General features: G+C 46.0%; 1 protein-coding gene across 5 annotated transcripts in view; it reads right to left on the bottom strand.

The window, feature by feature from the left end:
• Positions 1–21,179, bottom strand: part of MTCL2 (microtubule crosslinking factor 2) — a 106,858-nt gene that overhangs the window by 33,709 nt on the left and 51,970 nt on the right. For 4 of the 5 annotated variants that reach the window (XM_059733333.1, XM_059733332.1, XM_059733331.1 and 1 more), the window contains exon 4: positions 2,740–2,817. In XM_059733333.1, coding sequence (XP_059589316.1) covers positions 2,740–2,817 — 78 coding nt within the window. The remainder of the gene's footprint in view (positions 1–2,739; positions 2,818–21,179) is intronic. The other variant, XM_014598385.3, reaches the window with a different exon arrangement.

Here is a 21,179-nt window from a genome sequence, read left to right as displayed (position 1 = left end):
GCACTCCCACCAGGCCCAACTCTGATGAGCTTAAACTTAGAAAGGGTACAGCAAGCAGGCAAACAAGCTGCTGCCAGGCTGGGATAGGATCAACCCATCAACACCTCTTGCTGAGAAATAGTTTCTTTCCAGCTTCCCTCCCTGTGCTTAGACAGGAACAGATCATACTCTTGTGATGCTAAGCCTTCACTCCCTCACCTTTCACCTGAGTGGCGAGGGCAGGTATTCATTTGCCACCATCAACTGACACTGAAATGGTCCCATCACAGGGATTTCTGAATCTCTGACAAACACAAACTTGTTGTGCTCCTTCCCATAGCTCAGCCCAGGTCACAGCAGTGGGGGTGCTATCTGTGCTACATAAAGGTAACCGACTGAGAAACACAAGGTTTCTTTTCTATGGGTTGGGTTTGGGTTCTGTTTCACCTTCTCTGTCCCTTGTGTCTTCTCACTGAACGGAAGTGGAGATGACTGTATTTCAGCTTCACGATGGTCTTCTAAGAATGTACATTATGTTCTTGAAGGCTAGACCACCTTCCAAAGGAGAGCTGAAGGTGGGATGGGGAACACCAATTCCATGTGTAAACACAAAAGTTTTTTACCTTGCCTTAGTTATTGTGTCCAACATTTCTGGACAAAATTGGGGCCTTGTGCTCTGGGGCACACTGAACATCTTGAAGAAGCTCTTCCAACAATCATGATGGAAGAGAAGACACAAATGTAATAACAAAGAAACCAGCAGAAACAACCCTAGCTTTTCCAGTGTCATTCCTATTAAACAGGCCTTTAAAAGCACAGTGACAAGCATATAGCAAGCAGATACTGGGGTTTCCTGGTCAGATCTTTAAGGATCTTTCTGGTGACATGCATCACTGTGGTCAACAGATGAACGTGATTTACCCTCCCTGCCTATGCCTGGGGGTGAAAGATCTGTAAATTTCCACCCCCTGAGAGGATATAACATTTTCCCTAACTTGACAGTGAAGATAAAAATCACTATTTCACATCTCATTTTGTACGTGTACATGCACACATCCTCTGCTCCAAGAGAGGTGTTGGGCCAGCTTGTATAGATCAGCTCCACTGGTTTCAAAGGAATTGTATTGACTTACACCAGCTGGGGATCCTGTTTTGTGAATGTGCATACAAAGGAACACCAATTTTACCTTCACCACAGACTTAAGGAGGGCCAGTTCATTAAATAATTAGCACTACAACGCGCTGCAGCAAACTGGAATTTCCTGTAGCATCCATTCTCTTGCAGCTGGAATATGTTTCCCTTGCATCATTGTATAATTTTTAGTGAACACTTTTGGTAATATGGCTACACTTTTGGCCTTATACCTAAAGTACAAACATTCCACTGCTATTGGGGATCAGGTAGCACAGCTCCCGAATGTGACATCAAGGCACTTGCATATGAGGAAGAAAACTGAAACCAACATAAGGTGTGACTCCCCACAACATATACCCATTCATCTCTCCTGTTTCTAAGATGCTGATGCTTACTTTTGAAAGAGCATTTTATGAGAAATAAAATACTTTCATTTATGCTGTTACAATATCAAGACTGCCTTTAAACCCTGGTAATGCAACTAAAAGTCACAGCAGCTGAACTCAGCAGTAAATGAAAGACAAGGTACTTCCACTTGCCACCAAATGCAAAAGACACTGCCTGCCCATATCTTACGCATTTGTTCTGCAGCCTCGTGGTATGGTGGGGACATGGGATTTGTGACACTTGAGCTCTGTGGGCCAAACGGCGCATGCCTGTGGCAGAAGCATGGGCAATGGCCCACCGTGCAGGGGTAAGTTTATGCCAGGCATGTACAGGTAAGTACCTTGTTGGCAGGAGCTTGGGTCGTATTCCTCTGGCAGGGCTCAGCTCAGCTTTTCAAAATATCAATCTAATGTCAGTCTGTTAAACATGAAAATGCTAAAGCAAATCATTCTTCAAATACCTCACAGTGTCAGAACCACCCAGAAGGGAACATTATCACTATTCCAGCAAGCAGCAACAGTCTTCTCACAAGGTGCAACATACAGAGTCAGACCCAAAGACATGATCTAAAGCTTGGGCACTTAGCTACAAACTGGGTCTGGTTCAATTTCTGGTTAGCAGAATCTCCTCACTCTTGAAGGAACTTGAGCTGTTCTGAGCCCCTTCCCCTTCCTTGTCTCTCCAGACTTGCTTTCCAGCTTTGTGTAATGGCTATTCTCCATCACCTAGGGAGCTCTGGATGATCCCACCACTATGAACCACACACTTGCACGTTCCCCCCCAATCCGAGACAGGGGAATGTCTACTCTTTACCACGCTCAAGAAAGCTCATTTATTATCAGGAGTGTAGAAGCAGATGCTGTTTGCTCCAAAGCTATCTGACATTTTGAATGTGTCCCCAAAGCAATGTCAGCAGGCAGATCTCTGTGACCATAACAGCAGACTTGTCCTACTGCACAGAGCTAGCTGGCCACCCCATAGGATTCCAAGTGCCTTGGCAGCTTACAATTGAAGGCCTAAAAACTTTCTGCCAAACTCTTCCTAATTTGTAGTACATCCCGATAATCAATCTCCATAAGTCAACTCTAATCACTAGAATTACTAGAGCAAAAGAATGCACTTCCATGAGCAACACAGGCTGTAACTACAATCCATAGTGTAAATGTGGCTCAGTTCTCCAGTGTCTTCTGTGGCTACCATGTCCAACATATGGACAAAGGTTGTCAGTATACAGGTACCTGGTATATGAATACCTGAACTGATGGCTTCTTTTCAATCTTCCCAATAGAACGAGATCCCCTTTTCTTCAAGGAATTCTGTAAAGAGAGGAGGAAATGATTATTTAAAGAAAATCTCCATGCCTTCCTTCCCAATTCACCCCAAAACAGACATTTCTGCTTGTGTGCACAAAGGTGCCTACTATTTAACATCACTTATCACAGGTGACTGACCTGCAGTTCATGCATTTTCCCAGAGGTCCTGATATATGGTACAAAGCATTCAGTATGAGCTGCTGAGTAATGAAAGCAAAACCTGAAAGATTAGCTTCAACCTCTTCCATCACCAAAAAGCCAGTCTAACAGTTTACAACACTGTATTCGCTTCCTTTTCACTGCAGCCCTGTTGAGCATGAGGTATCCCATTTGGAGAAAATCGAGGTCCCATGAAGCTAAATCCTATTTCCTTTTTGCACCTAAATGACATGTACTAAGGCCACACAACTGTGGCTCCAAGTATGTACCTTCTGTTTGAAATTCAGTGCGTGATGGAACGGGTTGCATACTGGCCAGGCATGCATGTGGCAAAACAGGATTGACTCCATCATATACAAGTCCCTGAACAATCTCAAAATACTAGTCGTAAGAAAACCATAACTAACAGGTGCTAGACACCAGAGGAGGAAGCCTGCTACTTTTTAGCTTAATATCCCAGCAGTTAGGCACTTGAAGACCCAGATTTTAGGCCTACCTCACCTAGAGGGGAACTAGTACTTCCTGCTGCTTAGAAGGGTACTGTAGCCACCAGGCCACAGGCTAGGTAGTACTTAAAGCCCTTTCTCCAGCTTGAAACTGGCCACTAGGCAGCCAAGAGAGAAAGATATGTAGAGCCAGAAGAAAGCAATCAAAGCGGAGTGTGTTTGACTCAATAGAACAGCTTCTGCCCTAACAGGAAGAAGACCCAGAGTTCTAGCCTGGACCCTTATTCCCAACGGAGAAGTCACTCCCCCACTGCTATCCATTTATTTTATCCCAGGAATACTTTATGCGCAAAATGCAGGGGGCGAGCTTCAAGAAGAGAGCTAGAGGGTCTAGCAATGCCTGCATCCTCTGCACCAGCTCCTCCAGCCACAGAGGGCTTTTCTAAAGGACCCAGTATAGGAGTACACACACAGCTGGGTCCCCAACACTCCTCTCTTGCCCCTAGCTACACTAGCATTGCTGGGAGGACTGTTGTCAATATTATCCTGTCTATGACAGAAATGTTTCACTGCTACATCACACACATGCCCTGAAGACAAAGGAGGAAGTCAGACTGCAAAAATATCCAGTTTCCCTGGGAGCTGAATACCCCTAGTTGAGAAGACTCTCTCTCCAACTCTGGCATTTTGTCTTGGGATTTGTACATGACATTGTTCCAAAGGCAGCTGTGGTAATGTTGGTAACAAACCATCTGCTATGAATGTTATTCCCCCCACCAATCAGATCCAAAGTTCTAGTTGCCAGCTCTGAACATGGTGAAGCTGGTAGTCTCTTATCCACTGCAAGAGTGAGTTCCATACTTGTACCTCATGCAATCACAACATCCCTTCCCACTCGTCCTCAGCTGACAGTTCCACTGTTGCAGTAGAACATACATTTCATCAGAGATCCTGGAGGTATAGGCAATCTTTCCAATAGATCTTTCAAGCAGATCAAGCCTCAGAGCAGTTTAAAAATCAGAAACGCACTCTTGAACTGCACAGACAGCAGAGCAGTGGTTGATGTACTCACTGCAACCTATGTGGCAAAGCAAATAGGCTTTGGGTTTTGTACCAACTGGAGCTTTTTTAAGGTATGGGGCTTCTTTCCTAGCCATAAGCTGCAGCAGGTCTGGGGGTCACAAAGGCAGAAAGCAGTGGCCACATAATGTGACCAATAATGCAACCAGAGAAGAAATGGGTATTTTTGCTGCCGTGTCTGTTGGACAGACAATAATACTGAGGAGTCCACAGGATGCCGAGATGCAGCCCAATAACCTAAGGCTAGATGCAGGTCCTCCAAGTACTTTTCTTATTCCCTGGATCATTTTAGCCCTGGCTGGGTAAAGTAGCTTTTGTCTAGAAGCTGGCCTTGTAGAGAGTGAGGAGACAGTGCCAAGTCTTATCTACAAACTGCAGACATTTCAGTACTGTTGTGCTCTCTCACCATGGGCCTTAAAGAGATTTTATGCAACATGGGGGAGAGGATTATCATATTTGTATATGAGAAAGAAGATCCCAAAAAGAACAAGGCTGGGCTTCTGATATGTCTAAGCCAACAGCCCAACTCAGGAGATGGCCTGGAGCCTGCTTGCTACAGCTTCTCAATTTGCTTGCTTCTGCATTGCAGCTCCATTTTGTGATGTCACTGACATGGAACACTGGTTTTACTAGTTCTGGCAAGGCACGTTTGTGGCTGTGGGCAGATTCTTCTGGTCAAGGAAGCAGCCCTTGTCAGGAGACCATCTCTCTGTCAGTGAAGACAGGAAACGCTCTCTTCTCTTTCCCAATTTAAGAAAGCATCAGAGCTATGGCTGGTGGCTCAGACTAACACCATTGCTTCCACAAGTCCATCTCGTGAGGATGGGCCAAATCCTTGGAAGGCCTTCATCAGGCCTCTGTTGTGGTGCTTTCTGCCCATAAAGCCACCCCAAAGGTAGTTGATACTTGCCATCTTCACAAGTATCTGGGACTAAGGGAAGGCAGCTTGGGTTTACATTGTATTTGCCCAGCTGGTATACATTCAGGGAGAGTGGTTGAACTCGAGCAACAGAGCCTGCCTGGAAAGGTGCATGTTCCATGTTGCTCTCCCCTCTGCATGAGAAAAACTGTTTGGTGAAGCTCTTCCAGTCATGAGCCTGCTGCTGCTCCACAGCTATCCTTGTTGGCAGGAAGAAAGGAAGAAAAACAGTCCTGTAGTAGCATTCACCACAGGACAGGTTCTGAGTAAAAATAGGAATGATTAGGAAGAAGGAAGCAGGCTGAGGGCTGGCTCTGCACCTAGGCAATTACCATACCTTTCAGAAGCTTAAGAGAATGGGGTTCACTGGAGTCCAACTGATGGCCAAGACCTATCTTCAGAGCTTAATGACAGATCCATCAAGACACAGAGACAGCAGGATGGGCTAAAGCCAATAAGATCTAGGTGACAGACAATGGAAGAAGAGCTTGAGGCTCATGTCTAAGTAGACAATAGTCTGCATAAAAAGCCTAGAGGGTAGAGTGAACCTGCTAGGTTCTTTCAGGTCAAAAAACCTGACTGAGTTATCAGGACCAAGTAACCAGAACAGATTGGTCTGTGGTACCACAAACTGCACAAATGCTGGAAATCTTGGTGTCAAAAAAAACCTGTGCTAGAAAAAAGTGGGACAACACACAGGCGCACATGGTGCCAGTGTGTACTGACTGAAAGCGGAGCCTAGCCGGCCAGAGCCATGCTCTGGCTGCCAAGCAAGCTCCAGCTGCTGGCCAGGTTCCCCATGCTCAGATCACCACCCCAGGAGGCCTCCAGAACCTTAGGTAATGCTGCTGGAGCCAGCCTAGGTGTTAGCCCCAGCCTCCCCTACCCAACCCAGGGTAACTTACCACAGGCACAAGTGCAAGGACATTCCCCAGGGACAACTAGCAGTGGCACAAATATGTGCTGCTATTTGTCCCCAGAGAACACACATTCCCACTCATGGGGACATGCCCTCTGGGTGATCTAAGAAGCTGTCAAGTGGTGCAAGGCTGTGACACTCAGGTGCATTCCCTACAGAGCAATCCTGAAATGTGTTCCACATGCTGTGAGGGGGAGGCCCAAGAGCAGAGCAACTCCGCTTCTCCAGCTGCTGGAAAAGAAACCAATTTACCTGCTGAATCAGGTGATCTCGGCCAATTACTCCAGGCTGGGACCTAGTGTTTTCAGCTGGAAGGGAGATGCAAGCTCACGACTGGTAAGGTCCCCCATAAAACAGATTAAGTCTCTGTCATGGTTGCAGCTCTACATTATTTGCCCCAGGCAAGAGGTGAACCACTTGTGCAGGACTCAGAAATAAAATAAAGTTCCCAAAGGCAGTTACTGAAATCCCTGCCCACTTAGTCACATGGCTCCAATGTAGACCACAGTCCCATGGCTGTCATCTTCTCCAACACATCACACTGTATGGTTACTGACTGAAGAAAGTGACATTTGGTGAGAATTTAGGCTTTCTTGGCTCTATCAAACAGCAAGCAGCTTATAGATTCATAGACATTAGGGCTGGAAGGGACCTCGGAAGATCATCGAGTCCAGCCCCCTACCCCAGGGGAAGGAAGTCAGCAGGAATCTTAGGATCCCAGCAAGATAAACATCCAAATGTCTCTTGAAGGCATTCAAAGTAGGTGCTTGAACCACCTTCGGCGGCAGTCTATTCCAAACCTTGGGGGCTCGGACAGGAAAGCAGTTCTTCCTTATGTCCAGCCTGAAACAGTCCTGGAGGAGTTTGTGACCGTTCAACCTTGTCATCACTTGGGGCACTCTGGTGAACAGACATTCCCCCAGATCCTGGTGAGCACCCCTGATAAACTTATAGGTGACCACTAGATAACCTGCGCTTTTCCAGGCTGAAGAGTCCCATGGCTCTCAGCCTCTCTTCATAAGGTCTGTTTTCCTGACCTCTGATCATGCGCGTGGCTCTCCTTTGCACTCTCTCAAGCTTCTCCACATCCATTTTGAATTGTGGAGCCCAAAACTGGATGCAGTACTCCAGCTGTGGCCTCACCAAGGCCAAGTACAATGGAAGAATGACGTCCCGGGATTTGCTTGAGAAGCATCTATGGATGCAAGTCAGCATTTTGCTCGCTTTACTAGCAGCAGCATCACATTGAAGGCTCATGTTCATCTTGTGGTCAATCATGACCCTCAAGTCCCTTTCATCTGTAGCGCTAACCAGCGTAGCAATGCCGAGCCTATAAGCATGCTGCAGGTTTTTCTTTCCAAGGTGGAGAACCTGGTATTTTTCAGTGTTAAATGCCATCAGGTTCTTGACCACCCGTTTCCTGAGCCTGTCAAGGTCAGCCTGGATCACCATCCTGTCCTCAGGTGTGGACTCTTTACCCCAGAGTTTGGTGTCGCGGGCAAACTTGGCCAGTCCACTTCTGATACCAATTGTCCACATCATTAATGAAGATGTTGAATAGTGTTGGCCCAAGGACAGAGCCTTGAGGGACCCCACTGGTCACAGCACACAGCGATTGACTTCCTTCAACCACCACCCTCTGGGTCCGACCACAGAGCCAATTCCTCAGCCAGAGAATCGTGGTAAGGCCAAGGCCACAGTTAGCCAGTTTTGCCCAGAAGTGATTATGGGATACCAGATGGAAGGCTTTTTTAAAGTCAAGATATATGACATCAATCTCTTCCCCCTTGTCCAGGTGATAGGTCACCTGGTCGTAAAAGGAAATAAGATTGGTCAAGCAAGACCTACCTGCATCAAACCTGTGCTGACTATCCCTCAGGATGTTGCCATCGGCCAGTCTGTTAAGAATGGTCTCTTTGATAATCTTTTCTAAGACCTTCCCCAGGACAGAGGTCAGGCTGATGGGCCTGTAGTTTGTCAGATCCACTTTCCTCCCTTTCTTGAAGATAGGCACCACATCAGATAAGCACCAACAGGCCATCTGCCTCTCTCACAGTGCGCAACATCTTATGGATCTCAAATTTCTAAAGACTGGGGAAGGAGAGAGACTGAAGGGAAGGCCTGTGCCCACAACTAATAGGAACTCAGCTTATGCGCCATGACTATTAAAAAAAAAAAAACTTACATAGCAACAAAATGTCAGAAAAATAAACATGGGCCCCTGCGTGTTAAAAGAGCAGTTTTAGGAGATTGTAAACATCCATTCATGATCCATCCCACACCTTGCTATAGCTGCAGGCCTCCCAAGAAACAGATGGTAAGCATGTGTATTCTCCCTCTCTTCCCTTTGTACAATGCAGATCTGGTAGGCAGAGGCTCTTTCTAATGTGAAATATCAGGGCCTTTGTTATAGACCTCCTCTTACCCATCTCCTAAAAATACAGCCATGCCAACTACCACCATACAGGCTACGGCCACTGAACACAGAGCCATCATGTATCCTCAGGAGGATGAAATCAGTTAGGACACTAGCTTAGGTCTTGGGATACACAGGAGAAGCTCTTACTGCACTTGTAAGGAAAACTATAGATTAGGGCCAGGCAGAAGAATGGAAGGAGAGGGTCAGAGGTCATAACAAATCATAAATTAAGTAGGTCCCTGCTTTGTAGCTCAGGGACCTGTGTGATTTACTGGTAACAGGAAGGGTATGAGTTCAAGGACAGGTATAGGCCCCTGAATCTCAGCCAGAAACAGCAGCCCTTGTGAGCCAGAAAATGTACTTGCTATAGCTGAGGTGGTTACAGAATAGTGCTAATAACACTAGAGTTGCAGGTTTAATCCCTGGCTGCACTAGATCAGGAGTAGGCAAAATATGGCCCTTGGCCCTACCTGGCCCAAGCACTATCTGGCCATGGCACATCCTGCTGCCCCTTGGGCACACAGCAGGGCTGGAGCAGCTCCACAGCAGGACTGCTTTTCTAGGCAGCCCAGGCAGCGGCAGCTCCTTCTGACTGCTGCTGCCACTGGCTCCAGCCTCATGGTTCTGGTGGGGACCCACGCATGCAACCCTGTCTCAGCATGCCCCACACCTGCTCTGGACTCGCCCACGCAGGCTGGGTGGCAGTTGGGCAGAAACTGTTGCTAGATGCGAGGGAAAAGCAGTCTGGAAATTTTTGAATTGGAAAATTAAAATTGGAAATTTTTCCAAAGCCCTAAATAGACCATGATTGGATTTAGCATGTTTATTTGACTTATATTTAGTAAACAAAACTAAAAAAGTACCCCCATGTTAATTTTATGTTCCAATAGCCACAAGCATTTGAACTGAAATATTTGACTAGAAAAAAATTAAATACAGAACACTTAATGTGGTTGAAATGTTACATTCAAACAAATTTAAAGCTTTCTGTGGAAATACATTATTTTTATTGGAATACTTGTAAAAATGTAAAGACAATACACAATAGCATGTATTTCCCTTGCATTGTTTGTTTAAATTTAAGGAAAAAAAAACCGAAGACACTGAAAAAATGTTGACACACTAATTTTAACACATCCAAAGAACCGTGCATAATATGCTGTGGTAGCCCACTAATCTACTTCAGCAGAGTAGAACTCTCTTGCACTGAGGTCATTGAGGCACCTCCAGTTTCACTGTCACTACCTGTAGAATCACTTGCACTACTTATTAGTTCCAGTTCAGAATCAGACTGAGGCAAATCTGATTCAGAACTGTTTAAACCACATTCTCTTTTGCTAAAGAATGGTTTTACCAGTGAGTCTGTGGGCAAGGGCAACTTATCACACTGCATCTTCTTTACTAATTGTGCTTCTGACCAATTCTCCAAAAGCAAGAGAATTTGCGAATTAGAAACAAGCTTAGTGGTGCATTCATGTATTAGTCTATTCCTCTTTTCTGTCTTAATTGAGCTGAAAGCTGTCCAGTTCTGTTCACAAGAAGTTGCTGTTGGTCAAATGCTTAGGATTCTTAGAGCAATCCTGGACAATAGTCGGGTGTTACAGTATCCCTTCCACCATGTGAGAGAAGACATTCTCTGCTGCCTGCCAAATGATGTCTTTGCTCCAAAGTTTTTCTTCTGTGTAGTACTTGGCAATGTCTGTCATCACAGCTATTTCAAAGTTGGGGACATTGTTAGCTACTTCCATAATTATACTGAGAACCATAGATAATTCATTTTCTGATAAATGTTGTTCTCTGTGTTGAGGATCCAAAAGGTTTGCTGCCAGATGAACTGGATGAGAGCAAAACTCAAATCTCTTAGTAAACATTTGTTTTACTACTATTACTTTTTTGGATAGAGGTGAAGGAGGCAAAAGCTCAATTAGATTTTCATTCAGTTGTCTGAATATCTCTGGAATATTTGAAAGGCTTGGTGTATCTCCTTCAAGTGTCTTGATAGCCACAGAAACTGGTAGTAGCAAACTGAATGCTCCTTGAACTCAAACCCAGAACACATCGTCATCAAGAATCTGCTTCCAAATGCTTACAGGAATAATCTGGGATACTGCATCATCTATTGAAGCACACTGCACACAGTTCTTGGTGCCCAGCAAACTATGTAAACACTTCGTAGCCGAGCCCCATCTAGTTTTGCCTGGCAAAAATGCACTTTCCTTCCCCTGCTTCTCTTTCTGTAATTTCTTCAAAGTCTGATTAGCAACATGATGATTGCTGAATACCTTCACAATCACTGTGCAGTTTGCCAATATTGTCTTCACTGTATTCACACTTACTATGTCCTTTGCCAGACAATTCAACCCATGAGCAAGACAGCCCAATACTATTAAATGAGGATACTTTGCCTTTAATATTTGCCATGAAACTTTCATGTTACTCTAATGATCTGTTACAATGGGTGTGTACCGTGCAGGGACCTGCACTTTCAAACTCTTCATTCAGTAATTTGGCTATGTATTCACCTGTATGATGAGAAGATTTGGTAGCAATTGCTTTCAGGAATATTGGATCAGGTGTTACTAACATAATGTTCAATAAAGGATTTCCTTGTATATCAGTCCATCTAACATCAGTCAGTGATTCTGTTTGACCAATCCTTTGAATAACCATTGTATGAACTCTGCCATACTCTCTAAGAGAGAATGTGATAAGCGATAACATGATGATAATTTATATGATGGGGGAATTAGTTTGTAATGTTCCTTCCAGTATTGATTTTCTGTTATAGAAGGAGGTGCACCACTTGCAAATATAGCTTAAGCTAATGTCTCATCAGCTTTTTCTTAATCTTCTTTTAACACTTTGTCCACAAAGCTTGATAAAAAGTTTTACTGTTTTAAACTGCTACTCATGGTGAACTGCATATCTGGTGAGTGAACGTGAAAGCAAAGATCCTGCTGCTTCTTCCCTAAGACCTGGCAGCTCAACATTTTCATTTTCCATTTTTTGCAAATCTGCTATTTCACTTGAGCTACCAAGTTCCCATAACACAGAGGGAAAAGACTTTTACTTTATCCTATTCTAGTCTGGTCTCATCCATCAGAAGGAGAAGCGGCAGGGAGCTTGCTTCCCTCCTCCCTGCCAGAAAGAACATTCGGCTGTTCAACTTGCTGCTCAGTTGCCCTGAGACTGCAGAGCCAAAGGGAAGTACAGTCTGGCCTCTGCAATTGGCCAGAGGACTAAGCTCACTCTCCTGGGTTGAAATAGTTAACTATTTATCTATTATGTAATTTTTAAAAAAATTATTGTTAAGCCTAAACCACTTTGGGTGCTTAGTGCAAGCAGAAAAGCAGGATACAAATATTTTGAATAAATAATAGTCCAGAGTTGCATTAACAACTTTTAAAATTATAATGTTTTAAAACAATATAGATGCTAGTCTATACTGTGTGTTGTTTAACATATTAGTTTGTTTACTTACATAGGATTCCTAAAGTAGATTTTCTCAGATGATGTTGTTCCACCACTTGGTTGTATTAGCTTTCTGTTTATGGCTTGTACATGTTATTAAATGTTTCTTCATTCTTGTTGTGTTGTTAGCATACACCTGCCCACAATACCAAATTTCTTCTACCGTCTACCAACTTTCTTCCTTCAGTGGCTTGTATTTCACTATAATGATGCCACACACTAGGTTTTTTCCCCCGATTAGGCATTATTATGACCACTTCAAATCAAAAGCACTAGAAAACTAACAGATCTTATGCAAACACTTCCAACTTCAACTCAAGAAAATAAATGAGACACTGCTCTGTGTGTTTGGTGAACTGGAAGCAAAACAAAAAATAAATCACCAGTTTTAGTTTTTCTTTCACTTGCAGGCTGAGATAAAATAAGAATTTTAGGTTTGGCTTTTATTTGACCTGCAGAGACAATTAGGTGAATTCATAACTTGATTTTTGGTTTGGATTATCTGAGTGTTTTTACCCTCCTGTTCACAAATTAATAAAACATATATGTTTATGTACCATCTCTCTCACACACTTCCTAGGAATAATCACCTTAAAAACATTAATTACAACTTTGAAACTGCCAAGCTTGCCTAATATTGTATTGGCATCCATTCATTGTTACTAATGAATTTTATGAAACAATGCATTTTTAAAAATGAAAAATTTCCCTCGGAAAAATAAAACACTGGAAAATTTTCTGTCTTGGAAAATTTTCCACCCCACAGTTCTGCCCAGAGGTGGCAGCGATAATGCCAGAGACACAGGCAGGCTAAGCTGGAGCGAACCAGTTCAGGGCTGCGTCGGATCAGGGGTTCGTACAGGTCCTTGATGGTACTGAGGGGCTGGGGCCAGTGGCAGCCAGAAGGAGCTGGCACTGCCACCTGAACTGCATAAAAAGGCAGTCCCACTGCAGAGCTATCCCAGCCCTGTTGCATGCCCAGAGGGTGACAGGATGCGCCACAGCCAGGCAGTACAAAGCAGGCATGGGGCATGCTGGGGCTGTGTGCTGTTGGCAGTGGCGGGGAAGCACTGCAGGGTGCATGGGCTCCATGCTGTTGTGGGGTGGGGTTGGGTGTGGACTGGCTCAGAGGGGCGCACATGGGGAGCTCCCATGCCCTACCACACCCTCAAACCCTTCCCAACAAACCCCACAACCACACCCTCCCCCACACACAATCACACATCCCACAAAACACTTCACCCACTTGCACCCTCCCCCACACACACCCATGTGCCTCTAGGGGGAGCCCCACTCACTGCTATGTGAACATACCCCATCACACATGCACCCACAAACAACCCCAGCCACCCTCCCCCTCCACGTACCCCACAGCCCCCTACAAACCCCATACCCACACACATCCCCACATCTACATATACCCCCACCCCCCAACACATCCCTACAGCCTCTCACAAACCCCGTACCCACCCATACCCCCTACACCCTCCGCCATATACCAAAGTAAGACTTCATTTTCCGCTATTATGCAATCACTTCTATATACACAATACAAACACACAAATCAGGACAATTAAAAAAAAATTAAAATATATTATTGCAGATGTTTGATTTTTAGCATATTTTCTTTTCGAGTTCCAAAACGGCAAACCCCCTTCCCAAAAAGAGTTCTTTAGGGGGCAAGCAGAGAGACTTCCAGTGGCAAAGGTCAGGGATTAAGGAAGCAGGACTTCCAGTCCCAAGATGGTGACCAGGGGGTGGGGTGCCTGTCAAAAGGCAGGGCGACCCTTCCAGCCCTCAACAGCTCACTAAAACTCATTAAATGACCCTCCAGCCAAAATAATTGCCCGCCCCGGACTAGATGATCTCTTGAGGTCCCTTCCAACCTTACTTCTCCGATTCAAACTATAAACAAAATTCAAAATTCACAGTTGTTAAAAAAATTAAAAAATGAATGCAGGAACTTGTGGGAGTGGGAAGTCCAGGAACAAGTTAAGAAGTAATTGGCTTAATTTGGAGATGGGCAGACTTAGGTTACATATTAAGAAAACCTTTGAAGCAGTGGAGCAGACAACTTAGGGAGGGGAGGAATCTCCTTCACTGGAAGTGTTTAAGAACAAGTTAGATCAGGGCTGTCCAACTTCTGAGTGGCCAAGGCTACAAGCCACACAGGTTGCAGGTCCTTAGGCTATATGCTGCACAGGCCACCCTCCTGGGACACTCCTTCACTCCCACCACACAGGCAGCACAGTACTCCCACCATGCCAGCAGCACAGCCCCCTTTCTGCACCAGGAGTGCACCTCCCTGCCACATGGGCAGTATAGGTAGCACAACCCCCCTTACCAGGCAGGCAAGTAGGTAGTGGGCTCCCTCAGCTCCATCCCACCATACTGCCCTACCCCAGAGACCCCAGCCACTGCACAATCTATAAGGGTAGGGGGAGTGAAAATTGGGTGGGAGCCCACAGGCCACAAATTAACCTCCCATGGACCACCAGTTGGACATCTGTGGGTTAGATAATCATTTGCCAAGGTATTGGCTAGGTACCCTTGATCCTGCATCAGAATGGGGGAGAAAAAGTTGGACGAGAGAATCTGTTTACATCCCTTCCATCCCCTGATTTCTATTATGGGGCCACAAAGGAACTTCAGGACAGAAAGCATTTACTCAGGCACTAGGGAGAGAATCAGATGGGACAGAAGCTGGAAAGCTTGAGCTTCCCAGCCATGCTGCTTTGCTGGACTTTCTGTAAAACAAAAGGGGGGAAACTGTGGGCAGCACATGTAGAGAAAGATGAAAGAATGAATAAATGACCCATTGACCCACCAGAGCACAAACTCTGTAAGCAAGCACTAGACAATTCCTCTTGGTATGAAATGGTGAAGCTACATAGCTGTTCCAGCATCTGGATAACAGCTTAGCTACTGACCTCTGGCATTCCAGTCACTAACGTTTACACAGTGGGTTTCATTCCAGTCAGACATACAGCAGCCTGGCCAAACATTTGAACCCAGTCCAACCTAACAGCAAAGTTGATGGCTGTAGTGAAAGCTGCTGGTTGGCCCAGGTTCTTTAACTCAGGCACAGAGAGACCTCAGCCAAAGGGGCTGGCTGTTCGTCAAATGTGAAGTTGACCAGGATTCTGCACAAAGGTGTTCAGCCATCTGCCTCCCTCCCAGCAGATGTGAGGCCCCAGCTTCCAAGTAACCAGGGTGTGGACTCTGACCTTCCCACCCAGAGACCCTGCCACAGGAATCTGCAGCTGAGTGTCAGGAGAAGCAAGAATAAAATAACACAGTGCTTTTCATTCTCTTCTGGAAGCTGTACTACTGAATGCTGGGTCAGAAGGAGCTGGTCCCTACTTGGAACCACCTCTTGGTGGGTGAGGAAAGTGGACTGGTGTCCTTTCTAATAATATCTGACATACTGGAAGACAATTATTATGTCTCCCCTCAGTATTTCCTTTTGTTAACTGAAAAAACTCTGCCTAAATGCTCAGGGCACTCACTATCAGCCACCCTTACTGTCTTAACACACAGGGGTACCACAAGAACAGCTGGTTAGAGAATGCAATGTTGTCAGGAAGGGCCTGTCCAGCAGGTCTGAGTCCTGGCAGGAGCAGCAGCCAGACCCAGAGAGGAGTCAGGAGAGAGGTAATGTGTGGGAAATACAACGAAGCTTAAAAGGGAAAGAAAAGGGAAAAAAAACTCAGGGAGTTTTGGATCAGGTCTCATCTATACCAGGAAGCCTGAGGACCTTCATTACTAATCTGAAGCGTCTGTATGAAGAAATCACCCTGATGTAAATGACCCAGGTTCAACAGGCACTATTCCTTGTGTAGACAATGCCTGTTAGGAGTATGGCAAATTCATTCCTTGCAAGTATTCTAATTAAAAAGACACAGGCTTGCTAATGGCCATTCTAGGGGGTACTGAACCCTCTGCCAGAGAACAGAGCAACCTCCTCATCTGTATGGAAGCTCAACATCATCCCCCACAAACTCACCATCACTCAGCTTTTACTCAGTCAACCACAGAGGGCTGAGGTGACTCACATTACCCACCCTAAGTAAGGATTTGCACTCCCCTTGTGCCCACATTAGGACTGCCTCATTCCAGCACAGGTGTCAGGATTGTCAGGTCCCATATCCTAGACCCCAAGCCATGGACTCTCCCCATTGCCACTACTGCTCCCACCATATGCAAGATACCAGTGTTTCAGCAGTTCAGGGTGCAGTAGTGAAGAGACTAATCTCCCCACTTGGCTGTGCCCCTACTTCCCTCTCCTCAGCTGCTCTTAATGCCCTCACCAGATGGAAGGTATGGAAGGTACACTTAACAGATGTCCTTTGGAGAGACAGGCATTAGGCAAGCCAGAAAGAATGAGGTTACAGCAATCCAAGAGGGAAAATGACCAGGGATGAGCAAGAATCAGAGCCACTAAAACAAAAAGACTCAGCCAGATTTTCCATGTGTTGTGGAGACAACAATCAGTAGAACAGTAAGCTCGTTGGAAGGTGGTTGGAAACAGAATCTAAAGACATAACAGGGCATGGCACTATTGCTTGTTCTAAAGGGCAGAGTTTAAGATGCAGAATGAAGGCAGTCACTGCTAACAACCAGGATGGCACTGTGATGTCCACAGCAAGACGTAAAGGAAGAGGTGAGGGAGGCCTCTAGGGTCACAGGTGCCTTGGCAGGGCAGTGAGGAAGTTTCAGTTAGGCATATTGTTTTAGAAACCTCACACTTGCACACACTAACTGCTCCCTGCAGGCAGCATTTACCATGGGAGGTAGAGAGCCAAGTATCTGCCAGACAGCAGCTTCCCACGCTGCTTCATTTATGCAGTTATCTTGACTATTCCGACTTCTCACAGCTGCTTCCAAAACAGAATTTAAGTTTCATTCTTCTACCAGCACTCCCTGCTCCTGATGGGGAGACTGGCTGGGAGGCAGAGGCTGGCAAAAATGGAAGGCACTCAAAGGGTATGGATAAACGTACATTTGAAGCCATTTCAAAAAGGGAGAGGGAACTCTTGCTCTGAACTCCACGCATTTCGACAGTTACCTGTGCACAATCTGGGAGCAACAGATATGTAGCATATTTAACTTGGGATGAAGTGTCACAGCTAGATACAAACTGCTCCATTTGTGTCATTCCCAGTGTGGCCACACACTGCTGTTACTGCTGCACAATTCACAGCAAGAGTCCCCCCCTCCCCTTTGGAGCCATTTCAAAACATTTATTTGACCATATCCTAAGAGAGAAAAAGCTAAAGAGGCTCCTGAGAAGCTCCCCTGTGAATCAATAACAGGCCTCCCTCACTGACTTACAGAAACAAGCAGTTGCTTTCAGGCTGGAGCTGTATGCTCCAAAAGCTGCAGAATGGCAGAACATAACCACTGCCTGCTCCACCTGCAGTCCCAGCAAATATCTGGTAAACAGACCTCTTGATAGCCTGTTAATCAGGGGCATTTGTTCCCTGGGAGTAGGTCACTCCTTGGCCACCAGCCTATTTGGAGATGCCACATGAGAAACATCCATAAACTGGTGATGGAACCCAGTAGCCAAGAAATGCAGCTGAGAAATATAAAACTGCTGCTTGTGCCAAGGTGCTGAGATCCAGCCATTCCTATTTAGGAGAAGCCCACTGTCAGGGCTTCTCCTGGGAAGTCCCTAGGAACAAAGCAGATACTCTCCTACAGAGCAGGATACTGTGTTTCTCTCTCTCGCTCATGCTTCTCTCCACTTGAAACAGAATGTAGTTCCGTAACACAGCAATGGGTTCTGTACCAAGCAGAGCTACCCAAAGCCAGATACAAAGCAAACAGAGCAAGCTCTTCCAAATCTCTGAGAGAAAACTGCCTGAGGGGGGAGGTATAGATCAGAGGCTGGGAGATGTCAAGAGGGATGTCACAATGCCTCTGATACCAGCATTGTAGCATTATAGCTGTCCAGGATCAGAATCTCTAAAACAGAAATGCTCAGCCAGAATTTCTAGGTATTGTGGAGATAACAATCAGCAAAAGTGGCCAGGGTCCTCTTCTCATCCCTCTCTTGGCAGATGCCCCAGGTCCCCAGAGACACCTTCCTGCAGAATCTTCACCCCACCACAAAATGGTGTAAATTTACCACAGGTGTAAATGCGAGTGGTTTTGATAATTAAGTGGCCTACCCAACAATTATCCAATTATTGGAGATGCCTCTTCCAGCTGAAGAAATAGTCATCCATTAATCCCTTTGGGGGCATGCCAGTCTCCTACTTCCAGTCACAGTGAGGTTTTGGTTTCTTTCGCTATTAACTGCTCAGCTGCTACTCTGTACAATGTACCCCAGGACACGAGGAAGTTGGTGACTGAGGGCTGCTAATTCATTTATTCCAGAAAACTGAATAACTTTTGAATTGCCAGAGTAAAGCTCTCCTCTGGCCCCATACAAGATCTACACTTAGTAAGACAAACCCTGCTGGCCCAACAGCTCAGTTCCTTTTGTGGAGAAGCTTCAGAACACACCTCACCCCATAGGAATATCATGATTTGGAGGATTTCCAACAATAGCAGTGTAAATAAGTCAGCAAAAAAGTATGAACTCCCTGCAGAATACCAGCTGGATTGTAAGGACTGACTTTTCCCACAACAAGCTCTCCCTGCAATTCAAAATACACAGCTTCTAGCTGAAAAAAAATTATCCTGTATCCTCAGTGGACTTTTGAGCACAGAGTCTTGAAGTGTTAAGATGGCTGATGCCCACAAGAGACTTTTGGAGGTGTCTGCAAATGAGGTCCGAGATTTTGTCTTCACCTATGACGGGGGTGTCAAACTCATCCAGCCCACAGACTGGATGAATGGTATGGGGCTGGCCTGAGGACCAGATTCATGGTGATTTGCAGGCCAGTTCCATGGTGATCTACTTCTAGAGATAGTCCACCAGAATAGAAACAGCTAAGTCCATACCTGCAACACCTAGATGAGAAGAACAGAGGATGGCAAAGAATTATGAGCACCCCCAAAAGCGCTGCCTTGGAGGGACAAAGAGAAGGAACTGATCAGACCCCAGGCACTCAGCCACAATACTAAACAGGGTCAGTTAGAGAAAGCAGCACACCCTGGGCAAATGAGGGAACACTTTTAGAGTCACTACTAACTCTAAATCCAAATCTGGAGAAAAGGGAAGAGGAAATGGCTCCAAAGACTAGAGAAAGACCATGCAGCCTCTTTCTCTAGCTCACCAGCTCCAATCTATTCTACTTCAGGTTCCTGTATTAGGCCCAAGGCCATACTCCATGCAGAGTGAAAGACTCTGATCACAATGCTGGGAAGTGTATATTCCGCTTTGCCAGATGGAGGGAGAGTCCTGAACTTGGAAGGCTATTTATCGCACTGGTCACCCTCAACACAGCCAAGTTCTGGAGTGAGTGCAGGGTCTTTGGACTGAGCTTGTGATGATGGAAAGCAAGGCAGCCAGAGCCTCCCAGGGCCAGATGGGAGAGGTTAGCCTCTGCAGGAAGGGCTTTCTCCATTCAGCTGTTTACCCAAACATCAGACAGCTCTCTGATGAGCTCAAGCACTATCCTTCTTGGGTATGAGCTGCCTACTCATCAACTTCCAGAACAGCCCTTCCCCTCTTCAGCCTGAATGCTGAATATACTCAGACCCTTCAGAAAGGAAATGTTGTGTGTCCAGGGCCCTCTCTGAATTGCGGGTGGCGCTGGTTCAACAGGCTCCACACCTTAGCTTGCAGGTATGTTTTTGTGCACTGCCAGTCACTCAATGGGCTGTCACCACACAGAGATACTAGAAGAACATAACACAAGAATGTTTTGACCCATACTTACAGGAGTGCATGCTCTAGAGTGGAGGTCAACATTTTTGGGCAGCGCCAAAAACACGAACAACCCTGACTTGCAAGATGCTGGCATGTCAGAGGCAGATGGCAGGGGAGCCAGAAGGGTTCCAATTTTTGTTGTGGCAGCACAGTGCTGGCCCCTTCCCTGCCATACAGCCCAAGGCACATGTGCACCTGCCACCAGCAAAGAGCCAAGTCAGGACTCTGAAGACCCCAGTGCAGCTGCTTGCAGCCTCCCTGCCACCTGCTGCAAGCAACCTTGGCTCAGTGATGGGTGGCAGGGGCCTGCCCAGAGCCTGGGCCAGCTGTGGCAGGCAGCCAGGAGGCTGCAAGCAGCTATATCAGGGTCTGTGGATCCCCATCCCAGCTCATTCCTGGTAATGGGTGCATGCACACCTCATGGCAGATGGGGAGCCACAAGGGACCCAATCCTTTTTGTGGCAGTACAGCCCCAGTCCCTTCCCCACCCTCTGACCCAGGGCACATGTGCCATTCAAAATTCCTTCATGTGCCACATTGGCACACATGCTGGGAATTGCCAACCCCTGCTATAGAGGGAGAGCAATGAACCAGGTATATCTCAAGCAACCTCTCCTCCTCTGTTCATTACCCTCCCTAGCATTTAATATTACTTTTTTCCTATTTTAGTAGTTTTCAACTGGGTGTTGCAAAACCTTCTCTCTGGTGCTATGACAAGTACTGCCACCATGACAGCAGCCAGGTAAAACTGTCCCATATGCACTGCTGCTGCATTGAGGCTCTGATCAGCCTAAAGCAGGTAGGACCTGGTTCAAGGTGCAGCCCTTCCTGACCCAGACTACCCAAATACTCCTCCTGAAAACAGGTACACTAGAAAATTCCCCATGCATGTGTCTGTGTGTGGCAGGGCACTCTTTGTGCCTGCCACTTTAAGAGCCTTGAGCCAAGCAGCCAGCAGGTGCCTTATTGCGGCAGCCATTTTAGATTCAGGATTGCCTATATAAGCAGGGCATTTTGCTGCACACAGTATTCAAGATGCAGGTTCACCATAGATTTTAGGGGTGTGTAAAGTGAGCCCTATTCAATTCAGATTCAGCCCGAATCGGGGACAGTGATTCGATTCGTTG

Source organism: Alligator mississippiensis, chromosome 9, assembly GCF_030867095.1.
Source record: "Alligator mississippiensis isolate rAllMis1 chromosome 9, rAllMis1, whole genome shotgun sequence".
Taxonomy (NCBI): domain Eukaryota; kingdom Metazoa; phylum Chordata; order Crocodylia; family Alligatoridae; genus Alligator; species Alligator mississippiensis.
This window is presented reverse-complemented; position numbering and strand designations above follow the sequence as displayed.